General features: G+C 55.8%; 1 protein-coding gene across 2 annotated transcripts; it reads right to left on the reverse strand.

The window, feature by feature from the left end:
* Nucleotides 1-26: 26 nt before the first annotated feature.
* Nucleotides 27-23353, reverse strand: STRA6 (stimulated by retinoic acid 6). Of its 2 annotated transcripts, none has more exons than XM_030955225.1 (18): nucleotides 23050-23353; nucleotides 17884-18007; nucleotides 16605-16683; nucleotides 15704-15789; nucleotides 14873-15027; nucleotides 13582-13748; nucleotides 12752-12874; nucleotides 11543-11610; nucleotides 11373-11449; nucleotides 10567-10628; nucleotides 9217-9397; nucleotides 7256-7331; nucleotides 6165-6298; nucleotides 4691-4808; nucleotides 3555-3656; nucleotides 2367-2530; nucleotides 1405-1542; nucleotides 27-803 (listed from the first exon to the last, which is right to left on the reverse strand). In XM_030955225.1, exons 2-18 carry the CDS (start codon nucleotides 18003-18005, stop codon nucleotides 625-627), a joined length of 2031 nt encoding a protein of 676 aa, XP_030811085.1. In that variant the 5' UTR covers nucleotides 18006-18007; nucleotides 23050-23353; the 3' UTR covers nucleotides 27-624. The 2 variants fall into 2 exon arrangements, with proteins under 2 accessions (XP_030811085.1, XP_030811084.1); XM_030955224.1 differs by having other exon boundaries at nucleotides 27-842.
* Nucleotides 23354-24909: the final 1556 nt, after the last annotated feature.

The following is a 24909-nucleotide window of genomic DNA, read 5'->3' on the forward strand; positions in this document are numbered from 1 at the left end:
GGGAATATCCAAGGAAAACTGCACATCCCAGGAGTAGGAACGAGGTATCCATTTATTCTCCTTCCCCTGCGCTTCCCAGCGAGGTTTTCCATGGATCCCAGCCCTGGAAAACCTTGGGATCACCACAAAACTGGGATTGGAAGAGGATGGGGAGGAGGGTGGGATTTGATCCTTCAAAAATCAGGGGAAAAAAATGTCCTGGGAGTGGATGTGGAGCCCAAATGGAGCCAGGATTAGGAAGGGAGAAGCCGGGAATGGGAATTTTCTCCCACATGGAGTTCCCGGGGTAATTCCTGGTGGTTGAGAATTCCTTTGACCGACTGGGGATCCCTCCGAGCTCCTCTTCCAGTTCTCTGGGAATTGTCTTGTGCTGGAAAAGTGGCTGAGAACCCGGCTGGCTGCAGGAGTGAATCCCAAAATATTTCAGGGATGCTGGTAGCGTTTTCCTTGGCTCGGCTCCATCCAGGCTGGGCTCAGAGATGTCACCTCTGGACCTCGGGAGTGGCGTGGCGCAGATTTTAGGGATAAACCCTCGGAGAGAGTCCGCAGGCTGGGAAAGGGCGCGTGGGAAGCACCCGAAATTCAGGGATGGGAGATGGAAGATGGGATGGGATTCCCGGGAATTCAGGGCCTGGGAACGCCGAGCTGGGCGCCGTTGGCCGCGGGATCGGCCAGCGCGGTTTTTCGGGAAGCGGTCAGCGACGGGTTGTGCAGGAGCGTGTAGGCCACCCACCAGCGTGCCCGGATCCGCCGGCTCCGCGCTCTGCCCGGAGCCGGGGGCTTTGGATGCATCAGCTGGAGGCCTGGAAGGAGACGGGAGCAGCAGGGAGAGGATTCAGGGCCTGGAAAAGCACCAGGAGAGCGGGAGAGGGGTTGGGATGAGGTGCAGGGGGATGGATTCCTGCTGGGAAAGGGGAGCTTGGGGTGGAATTCCTGGCTGGGATGGAATTCCCAGAGGAGCTGTGGTCACCCCAGGATGCCCAAAGAAAAGTTGGATGGGGTTTGGAGCAGCCTGGGATAGTGGGAGGTGTCCCTGGATGGGCTTTAAGGGCCCTTCCAACACAAAGGGTTCCAAGATTCCCAGATGCCAGCCCCAGCCCCATTTTCCTGGAGCCACCAAGATCCCACCACATCCCAAAGAGGCCCATCCGTACCCTGGAATGGGATCAACCCTTGGATGGATGGATGGATGGATGGATGGATGGATGGATCCGTGGATGGGGGAATGGATGGATGGATGATGGATGGATGGATGGATGGATGGATGGATGGATGGATGGATGGATGGATGATGGATGGATGGATGGATGGATGGATGATGGATGGAGGTGTCCCCACACCAACCACAGGTGCCATCCACAGGTCACCACCATGTCCCTTCCCCGCGGTGTCCCCTGGTCCCACCTTCCTCCAGCTGGGTGTCGCAGGGCGGTGCGGGTGGCTCGGGCCGGCCGGGCTGGAGCAGCAGGAAGCAGAAGGCCTTCAGCAGCGGGTGGCACTGGCTGACCTCCACCCTCAGGTAGTGGCAGTAGGTGCGGTACCCTGCGGGGACACCACGCCCTCACTGGGGACAGCATTCCCCATTCCCACTCCGGATCCCAGGCACGGATCCAGCTCTGGTCTCCACACTCCACAAAAAGCAGGGGCCAGCCTGAGCTCCCCTGAGCTCCCCTGAGCTCCCCTGAGGTCCCCTGAGGTCTCCTCTCCCTAATCCCAGGAGATGAGGTGAAACCCCACAGCTCATCCCATGTTTTGGGGGATAAATAGCAGGACCCAGCTGGCACCACCTGCTCCAGGTGCTCCATTCCCAGCGCTCTGAAGCCACCCTCAATCCCAGCAGGAAAAACAGAGGAAGGCCCAAGGTCCCCTGAGGTCCCCCCTCCTTTATCCCGAGACATGAGGGATGGATGGATGGATGGATGGATGGATGGATGGATGGATGGATGGATGGATGGATGGATGGATGATGGATGGAGGGATGGATGGATGGATGGATGGATGTCCAAAGGTGGGACTCCAAAGGTCATCCCCGATTTTTTGGGATCAAAGAGCAGGACCAAGCAGGAATCAGGAGGAGCCACCTGCTGCCATCATCCCATCTCCAAGCCACCCTCAATCCCACAGGAAAAGTGTGGAGGTCCCTCCTTCTTTATCCCAGGACACGAGGTGACCATTGGTGAAGCTCCAAGGTCACCACTCATTTTTTTGGGATAAAAAGCAGGAATCAGGAGAAGCCATCTGCTCCAGGTGTCCCACTCCCAACATATGGGGCCACCCTCAATCCCAGCAGCTCCGGGCCCCCATCCCAACCCCCTGCGGTGGGACAAGGACCCCGCTGGTGGCACGGTGACCTCTCGCTGTCCCACCTGGGTCAAAGGTCTCCACGCCACGGTGCAGCAGGCTGATGTCCAGCCGGCAGAGGTGGACAGCGTTGTAGAGGCCGGAGATGACCACGCGCCACACCGCGGCCATGGCGCCCACCAGGACATTGGTGGGGAAGAGCAGGAAGGTGACGATGTACAGCGCGCGCCTGTGGGACACACAGATCCCCGGGATGGCCCTTCCCGGGGGAAACTCCGGCCACCCCAAACCTCCCGGCCCTGTCTGCGTCCGGCCCAGGTGGCTCCATCCCGCTGGGAGAAGCCAACGCCCCCCCAGGCTCCCGGAGAACCATCAGGAGCTCCTCGTCTCCTTGGAGAGCGAGGAACTGGCCACAATGAGGGGATGGGATTTTGGGATGGAGGCCACCAGCTCTGGGAGAGCCTCGCTGACCTGCCGGGAGGACACCTGGGTCCCTCTGCCACCCCGGTCTCGGGTGGTGGCACCATCCCCAAGTGAGGAACAGCTGCCAGGGGTTTGGGATGGACACCGGCCCCAGGAGAGCCTCTGCGCCCTGCCAGGGGGTGGCACAGGAGATTGGGTCCCTCTGTCACCCTGGTATCGGGTGGTGTCACCACCTGAGAGTGAGGGATATCTGCTGGTGGCCCAGGATGGAAACCAGCTCCAGGAGAGCCTCGCTGCCACACCAGGAGGATACTCAGGTCCCTCTGTCACCCCAATTTCTCGTGGTGACACCACATGGGAGTGAGGGACATCTGCTGGTGGCCTGGGATGGACTCCAGGAGAGCCTCGCTGACCTGCCAGGAGGACACCTGGGTCCCTGTGCCACCCCTTGTGTCTCTGGTGGTGGCACCACGTGGGAGTGAGGGACGGCACCTGCCAGTTTGGGGTGGACACCAGGAGGACATTGCTGCCCTGTCAGGGGGTGGCACAGGACACTTGTGTCCCTCTGTCCCCTTGGTCACGGGTGGCGACCCCATCCCTGAGTGTCACACACTGCCAGTGGTGACCGACCCCACCCGGCCAATCCTGAGGGATCTGGGCTTGGAAACCGGGCCAGCGGAGCAGGGCCACCCTCGCTGGGGTCACCCCACCAAAATCCAGGCCAGAGCATCTGGGAAAACCTCAGCGGGAGCCTGGAATTCCTGCCAACCCCCCTGGGGACAACCAGGGACAGCTGGGGACAATGGAGGACGATGACGGTGTCCCTGTACCTGTTGGTGATCTCCTTCTGCAGGGAATGCTGCTCCAGGAACTGGGAATGGGCCAGGAGATGCTGCAGGAGCACGGCCACCACCAGGGTCAGCCAGAAGGGCCTGGAAGGGCGGGATGGACACTGGGAATGTCCCAGAACACTGGGAATGCCTCAAAACATGGGGAATGTCCCAAAAGTGTCCCAAAAACACAACCCCAGGCAGGAACCTCCAGTGGTGCTGGAAAAACCCCACATGGAGCATCCCAAACCTATCCAGGACAATTCCTTGGGGTTTCCAGCCCTTTCTGAGGGCTCACCACATGGTCTGGATGATTCTGAAGAGCAGGATGGACACTGGGAATGTCCCAAATCAACAGGAATGTCCCAAAATATCGGGAATGTCCCAAAACAGTGCCACGGGCAGAAGCTTCCAGTGGTGTTGGGAAAACCCCAAATGGAGCATCCCAAACCCATCCTGGACCATTCCTCAGGGTTCCCAGCCCTTCCTGAGGGTTCACCACATGTTCTGGATGATCCCGAAGAGCAGGATGGACACTGGGAATGTCCCAAAACATCGGGAATGGCCCAAATCAACAGGAATGTCCCAAAATACTAGGAGTGTCCCAAAACACTGGGAATGTCCCAAAACACTGCTACGGGCAGAAGCTTCCAGTGGTGTTGGGAAAACCCCACATGGAGCATCCCAAACCCATCCAGGACCATTCTTTGGGGTTCCAAGCCCTTCCCAGCTCATCACATGTTCCAGATCATCCCGAAGAGCAGGATGGACACTAGGAGTGTCCCAAAACACTGGAAATGTCCCAAAACACCAGGAATGTCCCAAGGCACCACCCCAGGCAGCAGAAACCGCCAGCAGTGTTGGAAAAACCCCACATGGAGCATCCCAAACCCATTCAGGGCCATTCCTTGGGGTTCCCAGCCCTTCCTGAGGCTCACCACATGTTCTGGATCATCCTGAAGAGCAGGATGGACACTGGGAATGTCCCAAAACACAGGAAATGTCCCAAAATATCGGGAATGTCCCAAAACACTGCCACGGGCAGAAGCTTCCAGTGGTGTTGGGAGAACCCCAAATGGAGCATCCCAAACCCATCCTGGACCATTCCTCAGGGTTCCCAGCCCTTCCCAGCTCACCACATGTTCCGGATGATCCCGAAGAGCGGGGAGCTGGTGCCGAGCTGGAGCGGGATCACCACCAGGAAGGTGAAGGCCACGAAGCAGAGGAAGAAAATCACCTGCTGGATCAGGAGACCTGGAATGGGAACACGGAGCGGGAATCCAGGATGGAAAAACGGCTCTCATTCTCCAAATCCCTGCACTGGGCTTCGAGGACAATCCCATAAAAAACCTGCCAGTCCCCAAAACCAGGTCTGCATTCCCAAGGGGTTGTCCCCACAATTCCTGGCAGTGGAGTGAAGATTTTCCCCCTTTTTGGGGTCCCCCTCCCCGTTCCCAGGATGATCCAGGCTGGGATGGGGGCGAGGAGCCCCTGGAATGCGCGGAGGACCAGAGGCTTCCACAGCTTTTCCCACCCAAATATTTGGGATCAAACCAAGCCCAGACATCATCCCACCCCTTCCTCCTCTTTGAATCCCCAACACAATTTTTGCCATTTTTCTTATTTTTCCAGTTTTTCCCAATTCCCAACCATCCAATGTTCCCAAAGCTCGCCAGAGCCCATTTGAGGAAAAGGGGATTAAAACCCTTCTAGAAATGGGGTGAAAACAGGGAATTGCTGCTTAATCCTTAAGAAAATTGGGATCCCCACCCTGTAATCCCAAAATTCCATTACCCAGGCATCATTCCACCCCTTCTTCTTCTTTGAATTTCCAAGTTAATTTTTCCAATTATTTTTTCCAGTTTTTCCCGATTCCCAACCACCTGGTGTTCCCAAAACCCGCCAGATTCCATTTGAGGAAAGGGGACTAAAAACCCTCTTGGAAAAGGGGCAAAAATAGGGAATTGTCACTTTATCCTAAAGAAAATTGGGATCCCCCATCCCATGATCCCGAAATTCCACTACCCAGGCATCATCCCACCCCTTCTTCCTCTTTGAATTCACAGCCTAATTATTCCAATTATTTTCTTCAGTTTTTCCCAATTCCCAACCATCGGTGATCCTGAAATTCCATTACCCAGGCTTCATAACACCCCTTCATCCTCTTTGAAATCCCAACCCAATTTTTCCCATTATTCCCATTTTTCCAATTTTTCCAGTTTTCCCCAATTCCCAACCATGTGATGCTCCCAAAACCCACCAGATTCAGTTTAAGGAAAGGGGGAGTAAAATCCTCCTGGAAAAGCGGTGAAAACAGGGAATTGCTGCTTAATCCTTAAGAAAATTGGGATCTCCATGCCGTGATCCCAAAATTCCGTTACCCAGACATCATTTCACTCCTTCTTCCTCTTTGAATTCCCAACCCAATTATTCCCATTATTTTTCCAGTTTTTCCTGATTCCCAACCATCCGGTGTTCCCAAAAGCCGCCAGATTCCATTCAAGGAAAGGGGGTTAAAAACCCTCTTGAAATTGGGGCAAAAATGGGGAATTGCTGCATAATCCTTGGGAAAATCAGGATCTCCGCGCCGCAATCCCAAACTCCCGTTACCCAGGCAGGCAAAGGCTGCCTGGAAGCTGGAGAAGGCCATCCAGCAGACGAGGGATTCCCGGGAAGGCCTCAGGATGTGGGCCTTGGAAAACACGTCCAGCACGGCGCCCTGGTACAGCGCCCGCAGGTTGGACCTGGAGGGAAAACGGTCCCGATGGATCCCGGCCCGGGAATGGGGACAGGGACACTGGGAATGGGGGCGGGGACATCGGGAATGGGGGCGGGGACACTGGGAATGGGGCTGGGAATATTGGGAATGGGGTTGGGGACTCTAGGAATGGGAACATCGGGAATGGGGGCAGGGACATTGGGAATGGGGCTGGAAACATGGGGAATGATGATGGGGACATCGGGAATGGGGACATCAGGAATGGGGGCAGGGACATCGGGAATGGGGGCAGGGACATTGGGGATAGGGGCGGGGACATTGGGAATGGGGGTGGGGACATCAGGAATGGGGTTGGGGACACTGGGAATGGGGACAGGGACATCGTGAATGGGAACATTGGGAAAGGGGACAGGGACATCGGGAATGGGCCTGGGAACATTGGGAGTGATGATGGGGACATTGGGAATGGGAACATTGGGAATGGGGGCAGGGACATCGGCAATGGGGGCGGGGACATCGGGAATGGGGGCGGGGACGTTGGGAATGGGGCTGGGAATATTGGGAATGGGAATATCAGGAATGGAGATGGAAACATTGGGAACGCAGCCAGGATCATTGGGAATGGGGATATTGGGAATGGGGATGGGAATATTGGGAATGGGGCCAGGGACATTGGGAATGGGGCCACGGACATCAGGAATGGGGCTGGGAATATTGGGAATGGGAACACCAGGAATGGGGATGGAGACATCGGGAGTGGGAACATTGGGAAAGGGGACAGGGACATCGGGAATGGGCCTGGGAACATCGGGAATGGGGATGGGAATATCGGGAATGGGGATGGGGGTATCAGGAATGGGACTGGGGATACCGGGAATAGAAATACTGGGAATGGGAATATCAGGAATGGGGATATTGGGAATGGGAATATTGGGAGCGGGAATCCTGGGAGCGGGAATGCCGGGAGTGGGGCCGGCCCCACCTGTGCATGGCCAGGCTCCTGAGCAGCATGGCGCAGGTGAGCAGGCAGCACAGCACCAGCGAGCAGATGTAGCACACTGAGGGAAAAACGGGAAAAAAATCCTGGATTTGGGGCTGGGAATAATGCCGGGAGCAGATTTTTGCCAGGAATTGCAGAAACATTGGGATTCGCACTATGCCTCAGTTTCCCCTTTTGTCACTCCCACCTTCAGCTCCCATGGGGGGATGGACAGGACAGAGCGAGGGAAAAGGGGAAGGGAAATCCAGGAAAATCCCTGGAGCGAGCTGGGATGGGGGTCTTGGGAAAGAGGATCTGCGGGAAAGAGAGAGGAGGGAAAAAATGGGATGAGAGAGGTTTGGGGATCCAGGAAAAGACCTAAAAATCCTCCCTGGAGTTGGTGGGATCCCAAGGAAGGAGCGGGGTATCCCTGCTCTTTCTTTATCCCTGGAATTCCCTGATCCCTGAAATTCCTTTATCCTGGGAATTCTCTCATCCCTGAAATTCCCTGATCCCTGGAATTCCCCGATCCCTTTTCTTCCTCCTTCCCTGCTCTTCCCTCATCCCCCATCCAGGGATTTCCACTCTCCAGGGATCCAGGCCCATCTGTTCGCTCCCAGCACATTTCCAAGCCTGCAGCATCTGCCAGCTCTTCCCTCCGGCTCTTCCCTCCGGCTCTTCCCAACAGCTTTTCCCGGAGTCCCTTCCCGCCTTGGCACGCGCCAGCCTGGCACAGCCCCATCCCTGCCAGCTGCTCCCGAAATCCCGCTGGAATCTGCCCAATCCCCGCCGTCCACTCCCAAAATCCCCCTGGATTCGGCCCCATCCCATCCCCTGGGCCAGGAATCTTCCCCACATCCCCCTGGAATCCCCCACATCCCATCCTCGCAAAATCCTTCTGGAATCCTCCCAGTCCCAGCCTCTGGGTGGGGAATCCTCCCGAAATCCCCCTGGAATCCACCCAATCCCGTCCTCTGGCTGGGGAATGTTCTGGAAATCCCCCTGGAATCCACTTCATCCCATCCTACAGGTGAGGAATCCTCCCAGAATCCCCTGGGATTTGCCCCATCCCATCCTCCAGGCGGGGAATCTCCCGCAATCCCTCTGGAATCCTCCCCTGTCCTATCCTCTGGGCAGGGAATCTTCTGGAAACCCTTCTGGAATCTGCCCCATCCTGCTCTCTGGGCCAGAAATCCTCTGGAAATGCCCCTGGAATCCTCCCAGTCCCATCCTCTAGGGAAGGAATCTTCTGGAAATCCCTCTGGAATCCACCCAATCTCATCCTCCAGGTGAGGAATCCTCCCAAAATCCCCCTGGAATTCACCCCCTGGAATCCACCCCATCCCATCCTCCAAGCGGGGAATCCTCAGGAAATCCCTCTGGAATCCCCTCTGGAGCATTGATCCGGCTGAGATCGGGATCGGGATTGGGATTGGAATCGGGATCGGGATTGGAATCGGGATCGGGATTGGGACCGGGATTGGGATTTGGATTGGGATCGGGATCCGGATTGGGATCTGGGCTGGGACTGGGATCGAGATCAGGATCTGGATTGGGACTGAGATCAGGATTGGGATTGGGATTGGGATTGGGATTGGGATTGTGATCTGGATTGGGACTGGGATCGTGATCATGATCATGATCAAGATTGGATCAGGAGCTGGACTGAGATCGGGATTGGGATTGGGATCCAGATTGGGATCTGGATTGGGATTGGAATTTGGATTGGGATTGGGATTGGGACTGGGATCGGGATCTGGATTGGGACTGAGATCAGGATTGGGATTGGGATCCGGATTGGGATTGGGATCTGGATTGGGACTGAGATCAGGATTGGGATCGGGATCCGGATCAGGATCTGGATCGGGACTGGGATCAGGGTTGGGATCTGGATTGGGACTGGGACCGTGATCGGGGTTGGGATTAGGATCGGGGTCGGGATTAGGATCGGGATGTCGCTGCACCTTCCAGCGCCCACAGGAAGTGCTGGGCCGTGCGCAGCTCCTGCTCCAGGTCCCCGGGCGCGGCCGCGCCCCGCGAGGGCACCAGCCCGAACTGCACCAGCAGCACCACCACGTCCTTGCTCATCCCCGCCCGCATGATGCGCAGCGGGGGCACCACGGCCACCAGCAGCAGCACGGCCACCTGCGGGACACGGGGACACCTCAGCTCCGGATCGGGTTGCGCGGGATTCCGGGATTTATGGCTGGGATCCCATGAGATTTTGGGATTTATGGCTCCGATCCCGAGGGATTTCAGGATTTATGGCTCTGATCCTGCGGGATCTAAGGCTCAGAACCCATGAGATTTTGGGATTTAAGGCTCAGATCCTGAGGGATTTATGGCTCAAATCCCATGGGATTTCGTGATTTATGGTTGGACCCTGCAGGATTTCAGGCCCTATGGCTTGGATCCCATGGGATTTATGTCTCAGATCCCACAGTATTTAGGGATTTATGGCATGGATCCCGTGGGATTTCAGAATTTACAGCTCGGATCCCACAGGATTTAGGAATTTACAGCTCAGATCTTGTGGGATTTTGGGATCTATGGCTCGGATCCTGTGGGATTTTGGGATTTATGGCTCGGATCCCACAGGATTTGTGGCTCACATCCCGCGGGATTTCTGGATTCACAGCTCAGATCACGTGGGATTTTGGGATTTATGGTCAGGCCCCACAGGATTTCAGCATTTACAGCTCAGATCCCACGGGATTTAGGGATTTACAGCTCAAATCCTGTGGGATTTAATGCTTGGATCTCACAGGATTTCGGGATTTAAGGCTCAGACCCTGCAGGATTTTGGGATTTACGGCTTGGATCTTGTGGCATTACGGCTCAAATCCTGTGGGATTTTCGGATTTACTGCTCAGACCCCATAGGATTTCAGGATTTACAGCTGGGATCCCATGGGATTTACAGCCCAAATCACATGGGATTTTGGGATTTACAGCTGGGATCTCGCAGGATTTAGGGCTCAAATCCCATGGGATTTTGGCATTTATTTTGGTATTTTGGGATTTTGGTATTTATGGCTCGGATCCCACAGAATTTAGGAATTTACCGTCCAGATCCTGCAGGATTTATGGCATGGATCCCTCAGGATTTTGAGATGTATGGCTGGGATCCTGCGGGATTTAGGGATTTACGGCTGGGATCCCACAGAATTCTGGGATTTAGGGCATGGATCCCACAAGATTTCGGGATTTACAGCTGGGATCCCACAGGACTTTGGGATTTACGTGAGTGTGGAATTCCGGTAGGAATTTTAATGCCATTCCCGGGTGACCCCCAGGATCCTTCGGGAATGTCACCTGGTAGACGGCGACGACGGCCACAGTGACAGACGCCACCAGCTTCAGCGGGATCCGGAACCCTGGAGGGAAAATTGGGGACTTGGGGTGGCGGAACAGGACCAGGGTGCATCCGGCAAAGGGAATGCCCTTTGGAACGGGATTTCTGCAGGGAATTCCCGCTGGGACGGAGAGTCGGGAATGGACGGATGGGTCCATCCTGCTTTTCCATGGAAACTTGGGATATTCCCTGCCCCTTTCATGGATGGGAATGGCTCTGCATTCCCAGGATTTCACCCACTCCGTGCAGGACAATTCCCTCCCGTGGATTTATGGGGCTTCCATGAGGATTCCATCATTCCCAGGACTCCGTTTCCATGGAGATGGGGCCTCCATGGGGTTCCCATCATTCCCAGGTCTTTTTTCCATGGATTTTTGGGGCCTCCATGGGGTTCCCATCATTCCCAGGTCTCTTTTCCATGGATCTATGGGGCCTCCATGGGTTTCCCATAACTCCATGGATTTATGGGGCCTCCTTGGGATTCCCATCACTCCCAGGACCCCTTTTCCATGGATTTATGGGTTCTCCATGAGAATCCCATCACTACCATGGATTTATGGGGCCTCCATGGGGTTCCCATCACTCCCAGGACCCCTTTCCCACGGATTTGTGGATCCCTGCCCCAAGCACGGCTGGATTTGGGCTCCAAGCCAGGCCAGGGTGGACAGGCCTTGGAGCACCCCAGGATTTTGGGGATGGCCTGGCTTATCCATAAATCCCAACCCCCAACCGTTCCCAGGTTCCATGGAATTTTCCAGGTGCTCGCCTTCCTCGGGAATGTAGATGTAGGACAGCAGGTAGGAGCGGATCCGGGAGCTGAGGCTCTCATCCATCTTGAGGGAGCTGTGGGAGGTGGGACAGGGTGACATTCCCCACCGTGGGGAATGGGATTTGTCGGGAATGGGATTTGCTGGGAACGGGAATTTCTATTCTTACCTCCCTTTCCGGTCCCGCTTGGACAGCAGGGCCTTGAGGTACTTCCTGTAATAGCTTTTCCCAGAAATCTGGGGATAACGGATGGATTTGGGGTGGCAGAACCGCCCTGGCCACCCCCTCATCCCAGGCGTATCCCAACAGGAATTCCCGAGCCCAGGCCAACATATGGAATGTTGGTACGGAAATGTGGGAATAAAGTGGGATTTTGTTCCCAAACCCCTGTGGGATCCCTGGTTCCCCCGTGAGGGGTCACGTCAGGCCTTCCCCGCTTTTCCCTCCTCTCTTCCCAACACAGCTCCGAGCTCTGGGGATTATCCGGGAAACTGAGGAGAGCCCGGAGCTGGCCTGAACGGAGCCATTGACGGCGGGAGCCTCTTGTGTAAGGGATTTATCCCAGAGGAATTTCCCGATCCCGCTGCCGGTGCAGGGACAGCAACGGAGAGCCCCCAGCAGGGGGAGGGGAACATGTGGAGATCCCGATCCCAATCCCGATCCCAAACCCAGCCCCAGGATAGCAACGGAGAAACCCAGCGGCAGGGCCAGGATGGGAATGCGTGGAGATACCGACCCCAATTCCAATCCCAAAACAGATCCCAGGAGAGCAACGGAGAATCCCCAGCAGCAGAGCTGGGAGGGCAATACATGGAGATCCCGGTCCTGATCCCAATCCCGATCCCGACCCCAATCCCAATCAGGCTCTCAATCCTGATCCTGATCCCAATTGCGATCCTGATCCTGGTCCCAGTTCTGGTCCTGATCCCAATCCCGATCCCAATCCCAATCCCGATCCTGATCCCGATCCCAAACCTGATCCCGATCCCGATCCCGATCCCAATCAGATTCAACACCAATCGTGATCCTGATCCTGACCCCAATCCCAATCAGGCTCTCAATCCCGATCCTGATCCTGATCCTGGTCCCAGTTTTGGTACTGATCCCAATTGTGATCCCGATCCCGACCCCAATCCCAATCAGGCTCTCAGTCCTGATCCTGACCCTGATCCTGATCCCAATCGTGATCCTGATCCTGGTCCCAGTTCTGGTCCTGATCCCAATCCCGATCCCAGTCCCGATCCCAATCCCAATCCCAATCCCAATCCCAATCCCAATCCCGATCCTGATCCTGATCCCAATCCCGATCCCAATCCCGATCCCGATCCCGATCCCGATCCCAATCCCGATCCCGATCCCGTGTTCCCGTGTCCGTACCCGCGGCTCGGGGCTGTCCCCGCTGAGGAGGCTGCGCAGGAGCTGCACCGGGTACCAGAGGCTGAGCAGGGACAGGGACAGCAGCGCGGGGACGTGGGACAGCAGCGAGTACAGCCGGTGCATCTGCGCCCCAGGGGACACGGGGTCACTGCCACCGCCTGGGGGTCACTGCCACCATCTGGGGTCACTGCCACCACCCCAGGGGACACTGCCACCGCCCTGGGGGCATGGGGACACTGCCACCGCCCCAGGGGACACTGCCACCACCCTGGGGTCACTACTACCACCCCTGGGGACACGGGGTCACTGCCACCGCCCAGGGGTCACTGCCACCGCCCTGGGGACACTGCCACCACCCCCAGGGACACCACACCACTGCCACCACCCTGGGGGCATGGACACGGGGTCACTGCCACCAGCCCAGCCAGGGGACACTGCAGGGACACACTGGGAGCTGGCCAGGGAGCCGCAGCACCTCAGGGCCACCCCAGGGAGCCACCTTGGGCCACCTCGCTGTCCCTTTCCCGGCCTTGGGGCCACTCAAGGGGGTGACAAGGGCGCCACAACTCCTCGGGCCACCCCAGGAGGTGACAAGGGAGCCATGGCACTTCAGGGCCACCCCAGGTGGTGACAGGGGAGCCATGGCACTTCAGGGCCACCCCAGCAAGCTGTGCCACCTGAGGATCACCCCAGGAGGTGAGAAGGGAGCTGAGACCCCCCAGAGCCACCCCAGGAGGTGACAAGGGAGCCGAGACCCCTCGGGGCCACCCCAGGAGGCCGCACCCCCTCAGTGCCGCCGCAGCGGGCTGTGCCACCCCGGTGCCACCCACCTTGGGCGCCAGGGGACACTGCGCGCGGTGCCAGGCCTGCGCCGCGCAGTGTCCCCAGGCCAGCAGTGTCCCCGCGGCGTAGCCCAGGCGGTGCCGGGGGCCGGCGCAGGCCAGCAGGGGCGAGTACAGCGCCGGGAAATAGAGCAGGGCCAGAACCTTCCAGAACTCTGCCACAGCCACACCACGGTGTCACCGATGGCACCGGGGGGTGACACACTGCCCTGCGACAATGCCACCGCCCTGGGGACACTGCCACCACCCCAGACATTGCGAGTCACTGCCACCATCCTGGGGACACTGCCACTGCCCTGGGACACTGAAAGCACCCCATGGACACTGCCACCACCCCGGCGTCACTGCCACTACCCTGGGGTAAATGCCACCACGCAGGGGACACTGCCACCCCTCCAGGGATACTGCATCACTGCCACCACCCAGGGGTCACTGCCACTGCTCTGGGGACACTGCCACCACCCCATGGACACTGCCACCACCCTGGGACACTGCCACCACCCTGGGGTCAATGCCACCAGCCCAGGGACAGGGAGACACTGCCACCAGCCCAGGGACACAGGATCACTGCCACCACCCTGGGGACAGGGGGTCACTGCCACCAGCCCAGCCAGCTCTTCCCAGGGATGGGGATTTGGGAACTCCGAGTCCTTTTCATGGAGGGATTTGGGGATTCTGAGCCCTTCCCATGGGTGGGATTTTGGGTGTTCCAAGCCCTTCCCATGGATGGGATTTGGGAATTCTGAGCCCTTCCCAGAGTGGGGATTTTGGGCATTCCAAGCCCTACCCAGGGATGGGATTTGGGTGTTCCAAGCCCCTTCCCAGGAGTGCCATTTGGGAATTCCGAGCCCTTCCCAGGTGGGGATTTGGGAATTTAGAGCCCTTTCCCAGAGTGAGGATTTTGGGCATTCCGAGTCCTATCCAGGGGACAGGATTTGGAAATTCCGAGCCCTTCCCAGAGTGGGGCATTTGGGAACTCCGAGCCCTGCCCAGGATGGGATTTGGGGAATTCTGAGCCCTCCCCAGGATGGGATTTGGAAATTCCGAGCCCTGCCCAGGATGGGATTTGGGGAATTCTGAGCCCTTTCCAGAGATGGGATTGGGCATTCCAAACCCTTTCCAGGATGGGATTTGGGAACTCTGAGCCCTGCCCAGGGTGGGATTTGGGAACTCTGAGCCCTCCCCAGGATGGGATTTGGGATCTCTGAGCCCTGCCCAGGGCGGGATTTGGGATCTCCGAGCCCTGCCCAGGACGGGCCGTGGGCGCTCCATGTCTCACCACGGGCGGCGGGTGACGCCGTCGTTGTCCCCGTGGGCGGCAGCAGCGGCAGCGGGTGTGGGTCCAGCAGCAGCCGGCAGAGCTCGGAGCAGAGCAGCGCCAGCACCGCTGCGGCCACGGCGCGGTGCCCGTCCTGCTCCAGCAGGTTCCCGGGGCTGCAACCAACGGGAATGCCCATGGAGGGGCTTGGGAATTCTGAGCCCTTCCCAGGGAGGGATTTTGGGAATTCCGAGCCCTTCCCAGGAACAGGATTTTGGGAATTCCGGGTTCTCTCCAAGGATGGGATTTTCAGATTTCTGAGGTCTTTCCAGGGTAGGGATTTGGGAATTCTGAGCACTTTCCAGGGTGGGGATTTTTTGACTTCTGAGTTCTTTCCAGGGAAGGACTTTGGGAATTCCTGCTCCTTCCCAGGGAGTTCCTGCTCCTTCCTGGGAGGGACTTTGGGAATTCTGCTCCTTTCCAGGGAGGGATTTTGGGAATTCTGAGCCCTTTGCAGGAACAGGATTTTGGGAATTCTGCTCCTTTCCATGGAGGGAATTTTAGGAATTCTGAGCCCTTCCCAGGGAGGGTATTTTGGGAATTACAAGTCCTTTGCATGGAGGGCATTTTGGGAATTCTGAGCCCTTCGCAGGAACGGGATTTTGGGAATTCCTGCTCCTTCCCAGAGAGGGATTTTGGGAATTTTGAGCCCTTTGCAGGAATGGGATTTTGGGAATTCCCGCTCCTTCCCAGGGAGGGATTTTGGGAATTCTGAGCCCTTCCCAGGGAGGGGATTTGTGAATTCCGAGCCCTTCCCAGGGAGGGATCAGCGGGATTTTGGGAATTCCGTACCTGAGCAATCCCGGGACGCCGTTCCAGCAGCTCAGGTGGAGCCGGCGGCGCTTGACCAGGAACGACAAGGCCAGGATCAGGGCCAGCTGGAACGGGATGGAAATCCATGGAAAAGGGTCCTGGAGTGCTGGGAACCCCATGGAGGCCCCATAAATCCATGGAAAAGGGTCCTGGGAATGATGGGAACCCCATGGAGGCCCCATAAATCCATGGGAAAGAGGCCTGGAAATGATGGGAATGATGGGATCCTCATGGAGAGCCCATAAATCCATGGAAAAGGGTTCTGGGAATGATGGGAATCCCATGGAGGCCCCATATATCCATGGGAAAGGGGTCCTGAGAATGATGGGAGTGATGGGATCCCCATGGAAACCCCATAAATCCATGGAAAAGATACCTGGGAATGATGGGAATCCCATGGAGACCCCATAAATCCATGGGAAAGTGTCCTGGGAATGATGGGAACCCCATAGAAACCCCATAAATCCATGGAAAAGAGGTCCTGGGGATGATAGGATCCTCATGGAAGCTCCATAAATCCATGGAAAGGCTTCTGGGAATCATGGAAATTATGGGAACCCCATAGAGACCCCATAAATCCATGGGAAAGGGTCCTGGGGATGGTGGGAATGAATGGAACCCCATGGAAACCCCATAAATCCACGGGAAAGTGTTCTGGGAATAACGAGAACCCCACTGAGGTCCCATAAATCCATGGGAAAAGGGTTCTGGGAATGATTTGGGAGGAATTTTGGAGTTCCTGTCCCACAGGGAAGCGAAATCCCACAAATCCGGGAATTCTGGGATGGTTTGGGCAGGAAAATCCATCCGAGATGAATGGGAACGGAACATGGGGATGTGGGATTGGGGTTTTTCTGGGAATTTTGGGGCGGATACTCACAGAAATGGGAGCCATGACGGTGTGGTACATCTGCGGAGAGATTGTGGGGTGGCATTCCATGACGGCGTCAGGAAAAAGGCTGGGAAAATGGAAAAATCCCAGATTTGGGCGGGTTTGACCCTAAAAAGGCTGGGAAAATGGGAAAAATCCCAGATTTGGGTGGGTTTGACCCTAAAGGGCCGGAGAAATGATGGAAAAATGGGAGAAATCCTGGATTTTATTGGGTTTAACCCTATAAAGGGTGGGAAAAAATTATGGGAAATGGGAAACTCCCAGATTTGGGTGGGATTAACCCTAAAAGGGCTGGGAGACCTGGGAAAGACAATGGGAAAATAGGAAAAATCCCATATTTGGGTTTAACCCTAAAAGGGCCAAGAAAATGATGGAAAATGGGAAAAATTCCAGATTTTGATGGGAATAAATCTGGGAATGACAGGGCTGGCCCCAAAAATTCCAGGGGTAAAAATCCAGGAATAAATCTGGGAATGACCAAAAATTCCAGGATTTTTAGAGGGTCCAAAACTCTGGGATTTGCTCTGCGGGAAGGGGACACTTGGGGACACTTTTGGGGATATTTTGGGAATATTCTGGGGGTGTTTTGGGGACATTTTTGGGGACATTTTGGAGACATTTTGGGGACATTTTGGGAACATTCTGGGGACATTTTTGGGGACAATTTTGGGGACATTTTTGGGGATATTTTGGAGACATTTTGGGGACATTTTGGGGCCAATTTTGGAGGCCTTTTGGGGTCCTTTTGGGGCCAATTTTGGGGATGTTTTGGGGTCACATTTAGGGGCATTTTTGGGGACATTTGTGGGCCATTTTGGGGACCTTTTGAGGACATTCTGGGGACATTTTGGGGACATTTTGGGGGAAATTTTTGGGATATTTTGGGGGTCATTTTAGGGATATACTGTGGACATTTTGGGGCCACTTTTGGGGACATTTTGGGGCCAATTTTAGGGACTTTTGGGGCCATTTGGGGCACATTTTTGGGGCCAATTTTGGGGATGTTTTGGGGACTTTTGGGGGGACAATTTAGGGACAGTTTTCAGGACATTTTGGGGAATATTTTGGGGCCATTTTGGGGCCATTTTGGGGAATTATTTGGGATATTTTGGGGCCACTTTTAGGGAAATATTTGGGACATTTTAGGGACATTTTTGGGACACTGGGCACATTTTGGGGATATTCTTGGGACACTTTGGGGACATTTTGGGGACATTATTGGGGGCACTTTTGGGGACACTTTTGGGGACATTTTAGGGCCACTCACTCATCGTGGGGCGCAGACTCTGTGGATTCGTAGATGTACCAGTCGGATCCTAAATCCTCATCCAGGAAAATTCCCGGCTCCACGGGTGAATCCCGAAATCCCACAGAGCCATTGGGGGCCATGGCTGGAAAGCAGGAAAAAAACACAGGAAAGTGGGGAAAAAACCTGGGAAAGTGGGAAAAACAGCTGAGAAAAAGCCCAGGAAAGTGGGAACGACGCTGGGAAAATTGGGGAAAATGCCAGAAAAAGCACCAGTAAAACAGGGAGAAATGTGGGGAAAAGTGGGGAAAATGCCAGGAAAAGAGGGATGAGGGCTGGAAAAGTGGGATGGGAGCTGGAAAAATGGGAAAGGGCTGGAAAAAATGGGAAAGAAGCTGTGAAATTGGGAAAAAAATCCCGGAAAACAGGGGGAAATGCTGGGAAAAGAGGGGGCTGGAAAAGTGGGAAAGAAGCTGCAAAAAAGGAGGGAAAAAGCTGGGGAAAAGAGGGAAAAACTCCAGGAAAATTATGAGAAAAGTGGAAAAAATGGGGAAAAGTGGGATAGGGACTGGAGAGGTGGGGAAAACGCCGGGAAAAGGGGGAAAAGTGCTGCAGAAAGTGGGAAAAACGCCGGGAAAAGCAGGATGAGGGCTGGAAAAGTGGGAAAGAGATGGGGAAAATTCCAGGAAAAGTGGGAAAACCCCCGGGAAAAGCGGCTCTGGTCCCAACTCCCGGCTGATCCCCGCTGTTCCCGCAGCCGGGGCGGGGCCGATCCCGAGGCTCTGGAGCCGATCCCGCCTTTGTTTGGGTTTTCCTGGGAATTCTCGGAGCTGGAAAAGCCGCGCGAAGGTCGCGGGGGCAGGGGGGTGGTGGGGGGAGGGGCAGCGGCGCTGTCCCCAAAGTGCCACCAGCGGCGACATCGCCAGCCCAGGAGCTGCCCCCAGCGCCAGGCCGGGGATTCCGGATCGGTTTGGTGCCGGGACAACCCCCAAAAATGTCCCCAAATGTCACCTGAGGGCTTGGGGACATCACGGGGCTTGGGGACAGCCCGGGAGCAGCTCCGGGATGGCCCCGATGTCCCCAAGGGACAGCCCTGGGGACAGTGGGGACATTCCAGAACTTGTGGACATCCCGGGAGCACCTCGGGCATGTCCCTCCCCAGTGTCCCCAAGGGACAGCAGGAGCAGCCCCGGGGACATTCCGGGATTTGGGGACACGGCTCGGGAACGTTTCCATTGTCCCCAAGGGACAGCCCTGGGGACACCCCGAGACACCCACGGAGAGGTCAGGGGTGTCCCCAGTGTCCCCAAGGGAGAGTGGCAGCAGCTCCAGGATGTCCCCAGTGTCCCCAGGGCCGTGAGGGGACAGCTGGGGCTGGCTCTGCTCCAGCACTGCAATTCCCTCAGGATCGGGATTGGGATCGGGATTGGGACAGATCCAAGAGATCCCCGCAGCTGCCACCCAGCAGTGGCACTGTCACCGACTGTCACCCCCTGGCACCGCTGGCACGGCAGCTTTTCCTGGGATTTCCCCCATGCCAGGATGGAAAATTTGGGATTTGTGCCTCCCTTCCCAAAAGTCCACCGGGAATCAGAGCCCGCTTTCTCCATGGTCCTTGTCAGGGTGATCCCAAATCCCAAACCCCAAATCTCATCCCAAAGCCCAAAGCCTACCCCAAATGACAGTTTGGGATCCCAGCAATCACAAACCCCATCCTGAACTCCATTCCCCAAATCCCAAACTCCATTCCCAAATCCCATATCCCATCCCAAACCCCAAACCCCATCCCAAGGCCCGTCCTCAAACCCATCCTAAATCCCAATTTGGGATCCCACAAACCCTGAATCGCAGCTGGGGATTGCAGCAATCCCAGATCCCATCCCAAATCCCATCCTGGGTTTGGGAATTGGGAACGGGGTTTGGGAATGGAGTGTGGGATTTGGGAATGGAGTATGGGATTTGGGAATGGCATTTGGGATTTGGGAATGGCATTTGGGACTTTGGGAGTGGGGTTTGGGTTTGAGATTTGGGATTTGGGAATGGGGTTTGAGATTTTGGGAATGGGCTCTGGGATTTGGGATTTGGGAGTTCCCGATATTTTCAGCCTCCCAGGAGATAGGGAACAGCTCGTTCCTGATTTTCCCACACAGGGAAAGGCTCATTCCCGATTTTCCAGGCAGGCTCATTCCTGATTTTTAGGGAAGGACTCATTCCAAAATTTCCCTGATTTTCCGCCTTTGGAGCGCCCCGGGAATTGTCCCCTCCATGGAATTGGATCCCTCAGCTCCTTCCTGACTCCTGAAATCCCAAAAAAAAAGGTAGGCGGGAACGCCAAGATCCCAGCGGGATCCGCATTCTCGGCCGGGCCCTTCCCAGCTCCCGCGTTTTCCTTGGAATCCGATCCCGCCGCTCCTCCCGCGACCTTGGAGCGCTCCATGGAACTCCCGCCCATCCCCCAGCCCCTGCTCCCGGGAACTTCGGGATCCGGGAGAAAACCGGGAATGGGATCCGGGAGGGAATTCCCATAATAAAAATGGGAATGGAAAATGGATCCAGGAGGGAACTCACAGATCCTGGAAAAAAACTGGGAAGGAAAAAGGGATCCAGGAGGGAATGCCCAGGTTCTGGAATAAAACCGGGGATGGGATCTGGGAAGGAATTCCCAGGATAAAACTGGGAAGGGGAAAGGGATCCAGGACGGAATTCCCAGATCCCAAAATAAAACTGGGAATGGGATCCGTGAGAGAATTCCCAGATCCCAAAATAAAACCAGGAATGGGATCCAGGAGGGAATTCCCATAATAAAAGTGGGAAGGGGAAAAGGATCCAGGAGGGAATTCCCAGATTCTGGAATAAAACCAGGAATGGGATCCAGGAGGGAATTCCCATAATAAAAGTGGGAAGGGGAAAAGGACCCAGGAGGGAATTCCCAATTCCTGGAATTAAACCAGGAATGGGAAAAAGGGGATCCAGAATAAAACTGGGAAGGGAAAGGGCATGTGGAGGGAATTCCCAGATCCCAAAATAAAACCAGGAATGGGATCCAGGAGGGAATTCCCAGAATAAAAGTGGGAATGGAAAATGGATCCTGGAGGGAATTCCTGGATTCCTGGAATAAAACTGGGAATGGGAAAAGAGGATCCAGGAGGAAATTCCCAACTCCTGGAATAAAACTGGGAAGAGGAGAAGGATTCAGGAGGGAATTCCCAGAATAAAACCAGGAATGGAAAAGGATCCGTGAGGGAATTCCCTGATCCCAATCCAGTTTTCAATCAAAACGATCCAAATTTCATTCCAGGGTTTTCCAGGGAATTCTTGGGCTGGGGGGGCAGTTGGGATCATCAGGATTGCCCTTAATTCCGATTCCCAATCCCTGCAAATCCCAAAAGTGGATTTAGGATCAGATCCCACCCCAGCACCCCCCAGGAGACCCCAAACTCGGCGATCCGGCCCCAAAACAATCCCAAAAATGCTGTGGGAACAAAGGGAAGGAGCTCCTGAACCCCTAAAGCCTTTCCCAGGTTGGTTTTTTTTTTTGGGAAAAGCCTCTGGAAAAGCATCTCCAGAGCTCTCCAAACCCCACAAACATCCCAGAGACTCCTGAGAGATTCCGGGACCATCCCTAGGGATTGAGGAGCTTTTTCCCAACTCCATTCCCGAGCCCACCCCAAAATCCCCACGGTTCCCCCATTCCCAAAATCCCAGGAGAACTGGGAGCTGCTCCAGCTCTTCCCAACCCCATTCCCAGTTCTCCCCCAATCCCATGCCAAAATTCCCCCAAAATCCCCACAGTTCCCCCATTCCCAAAATTCTGGGAGCTGCCCCAGCTCCTCCCAGTCCCATTCCCAACCCCATTCCTGGTTCTCCTTGATCCCATCCCAAAATTTCCCCCAAATCCCTGCAGTTCCCCCATTCCCAGAGCCACGGGAGCTGCTCCAATTTTTCCCAACCCCATTCCCAGCCCCATTCTCAATCCTATTCCCAACCCCATTCCCAACCTCATTCCAAATCCCACCCCAAAATCCCCACAGTTCCCCCATTCCCAAAATCCTGGGAGCTGCTCCAGGTCTTCCCAGTCCCATTCCCAACCCCATTCCTGGTTCTCCCCTGATCCCACCCCAAAATTCCCCCAAAATTCCTCCAGTTCCCCCATTCCCAAAATCCTGGGAGCTGCCCCAGGTCTTCCCAACCCCATTCCCAATCCTATTCCCAACCCTATTCCTGAGCCCATTTCCAACCCCATTCCCAATCCCAGCCCCATTCCCAGCCCCGTTCCCAATCCCATTCCCAAACCCATTCGCAATCCCATTCCCAACATAATTCCAAATCCCACCCCAGAATCCCCACAGTTCCCCCATTCCCAAAATCCTGGGAGCTGCTCCAAGTCTTCCCAACCCCATTCCCAACCCTATTCCTGACCGCGTTCCCAGTCCCATCCTCCCATTTTCCCCTGATCCCATCCCAAAATTCCCCCAAAAATTCCTCCAGTTCCCCCATTCCCAGAATCGCAGGAGCTGCTCCAGCTTTTCCCAACCCCATTCCTGGTTCTCCTTGATCCCACCCCAAAATTCCCCCCAAATCCCCGCAGTTCCCCCATTCCCAGAATCCCGAATCCTGATCCTGGGATTCTGCAGCCCCCGGGGAAAGGGGAAACCTTGGGTTAAACCCCTGCAGGGGGGGGCAGAATTTGGGATTTTTGGGAATTCCCGCACCCCCAGGGTGGGATTTGGGTCCGCTGGTGGTGAAATCCCTGCGGAGGGGGCAGAATTTGGAATTTTTGGGATTTTTCCTGATCCTGGGACTCTGCAGCCCCCGGGAAAAGGGAACCCGTGGGTTAAACCCCTGCGGAGGGGGCAGAATTTGGGATTTTTGGGATTTTCCTGATCCTGGGACTCAGCCCCAAGGGAAGAGAAAACCGGGATGAAAGCACTGCTGGGATTTTCCTGATCCTGGGACGCAGCCCCAAGGGAAGAGAAAACCGGGATGAAAGCGCTGCTGGGGGGGCAGAATTTGGGAATTTTTTTTGGGTGGGGGGATCTTTGGCAATTCCCGCACCTCCCGGGCAGGATTTGATCCCAAAATTCCCAGCCAGGAATTCTCAGCCGAGGCGGGAGACGAAACAACCCCGAGAGCACAAAAAAGGGGAGGGGAAAAGAGGGGGGAAAGACCCCCCAAATCCGGGTTTACCTTTTCCTTCTTTCCTTCTCGCCCTCCTTCCGGCCTCTCCCGCGCCGAGCCGGGCTTTGCTAAGCTCGGTCTAAAGGCCGGCCCGGCCCGGCCATGCAGCTCGGGCCGCTGCGGAGGCTCCGGGAACCGCGGGAACTTTGGGATTTTGGGAAAACTTTGGGATCTTTATCCCCTCCATGGAGCCTTGGCCGGGGGCCAGGCGCGGGGCTTTAGGGGATTTAAACCCGGCCCAGGGGCCCCCGAGGGGGTTTCAGGGGATTTAAACCCGGCCCAGCGGGGTTTGGGGCGGAGGAGGCGGCTCCGAGCTTTTTCCCGGGATTTGGGAGTTGCTGGGATGGACGGGGAATGTCGGGAATGGGATGGGAGCTTTGGGATGAGGAGCGGCGGGAGCGGAGCGCGATCCTTTCCCCAAAATCCCACGGATTTCTTGGGGTTTTTTTTCGGGGATTTGGGGCTTAAACCCCCCCTGGGATGGAGCGGGGAGCGCAGGGGCTGGGATGATCCCGCAGGGAGTGGGATGGGAACATCCCTTGTTCCTACCGGGATCAAATCCAGGGGAAGCCGATCCACATCCTTTCCCCTAAATCCCAAGTTTTTTTGGGGTTTCTTGGGAATTTGGGGCCAAACCCCCCTGGGATGGAGCGGGGAGCACAGGGATTGGGATCGGGATCAGGATGATCCCACAGGGATTGGGGTGGACGAAACTGAGCCTGATTCTTTCCCCAGATCCTGAGGTTTTATTGGGATTTGTTGGGAATTTTGGGGAAAACCTCCTTGGGATGGAGAGGGAAGGGCAGGGGGAGTGGATCCCGATCCTTTCCCCAAAATCCCACAAATTTATTGGGGTTTTTTGGGAATTTGGGGCCAAACCCCTCTGGGAAGGCAGGGGAAGCCCTTCCATGGGATGGAGGGATTGGGATGATCCCATAGGGATTGGGATGGGCAAAGCTGAGCCAAATCCTTTCCCCTAAATCCCACAAATTTATTGGGGTTTTCTGGGAATTTGGGAACAAACACCCCTGGGATGGAGGGCGAGCACAGGGATTGGGATGATCCCACAGGGATTGGGATGGGAATATCCCCCATTCTTGGTGGGATGAAATCCAGGGATATCTGAGCCCGATCCTTTCCCCTAAATCCCCAAATCCCACGGTTTTCTTAGGATTTCTTGGGAATTCAGGGATCCTTTCCCAAAATTCCCCAAACCCTACAGGTTTTTTTTTGGATTTTGCCTCTCCTGGTGCATCTGGGAAGGGAATTTGGGGAAAAACATCCCTTGGATGGAGGGAGGAATGCAGGGATCGGGATGATCCCATAGGGATTGGGAGGATCCCACAAGGATTGGGATGAGCCCACAAAGATCGGGATGATCCTACAAGGATTGGATGAGCCCACAGGGTTTGGGATGATCCCACATGGATCGGGATGATCCTACAAGGATTGGGATGATGCCCCACAGATTGGGATGATCCCACATGGATCGGGATGATCCCCCACAGATCGGGATGGTCCCACAAGGATTGGGGTGATCCCACAAGGATTGGATGATCCCACAAGGATTGGGATGATCCCACAAGGATCGGGATGATCCTACAAGGATCGGGATGATCCCACAAGGATCGGGATGATCCCACGAGGATCAGGATGCACAAAGCCAAGCCCGATCCTTTCCCCAAACCCCAAATCCCGCCATTTTCTCAGGATTTCTCTTGGGATTTTGGGAACACCAAACCCCAGGCTCATCCCCAGGGATCCCACAGAGAACGTGGGAAAGGGACAGAAAATATTTCGGGACGCCAGGAGGGCGGGAGCAGCCCCAAGCCCATCCTCCATCCCACGAATCCCGGAGCTCGGGGAAAA

Source organism: Camarhynchus parvulus, chromosome 10 (genome assembly GCF_901933205.1).
Source record: "Camarhynchus parvulus chromosome 10, STF_HiC, whole genome shotgun sequence".
NCBI classification, from domain to species: Eukaryota; Metazoa; Chordata; class Aves; order Passeriformes; family Thraupidae; genus Camarhynchus; species Camarhynchus parvulus.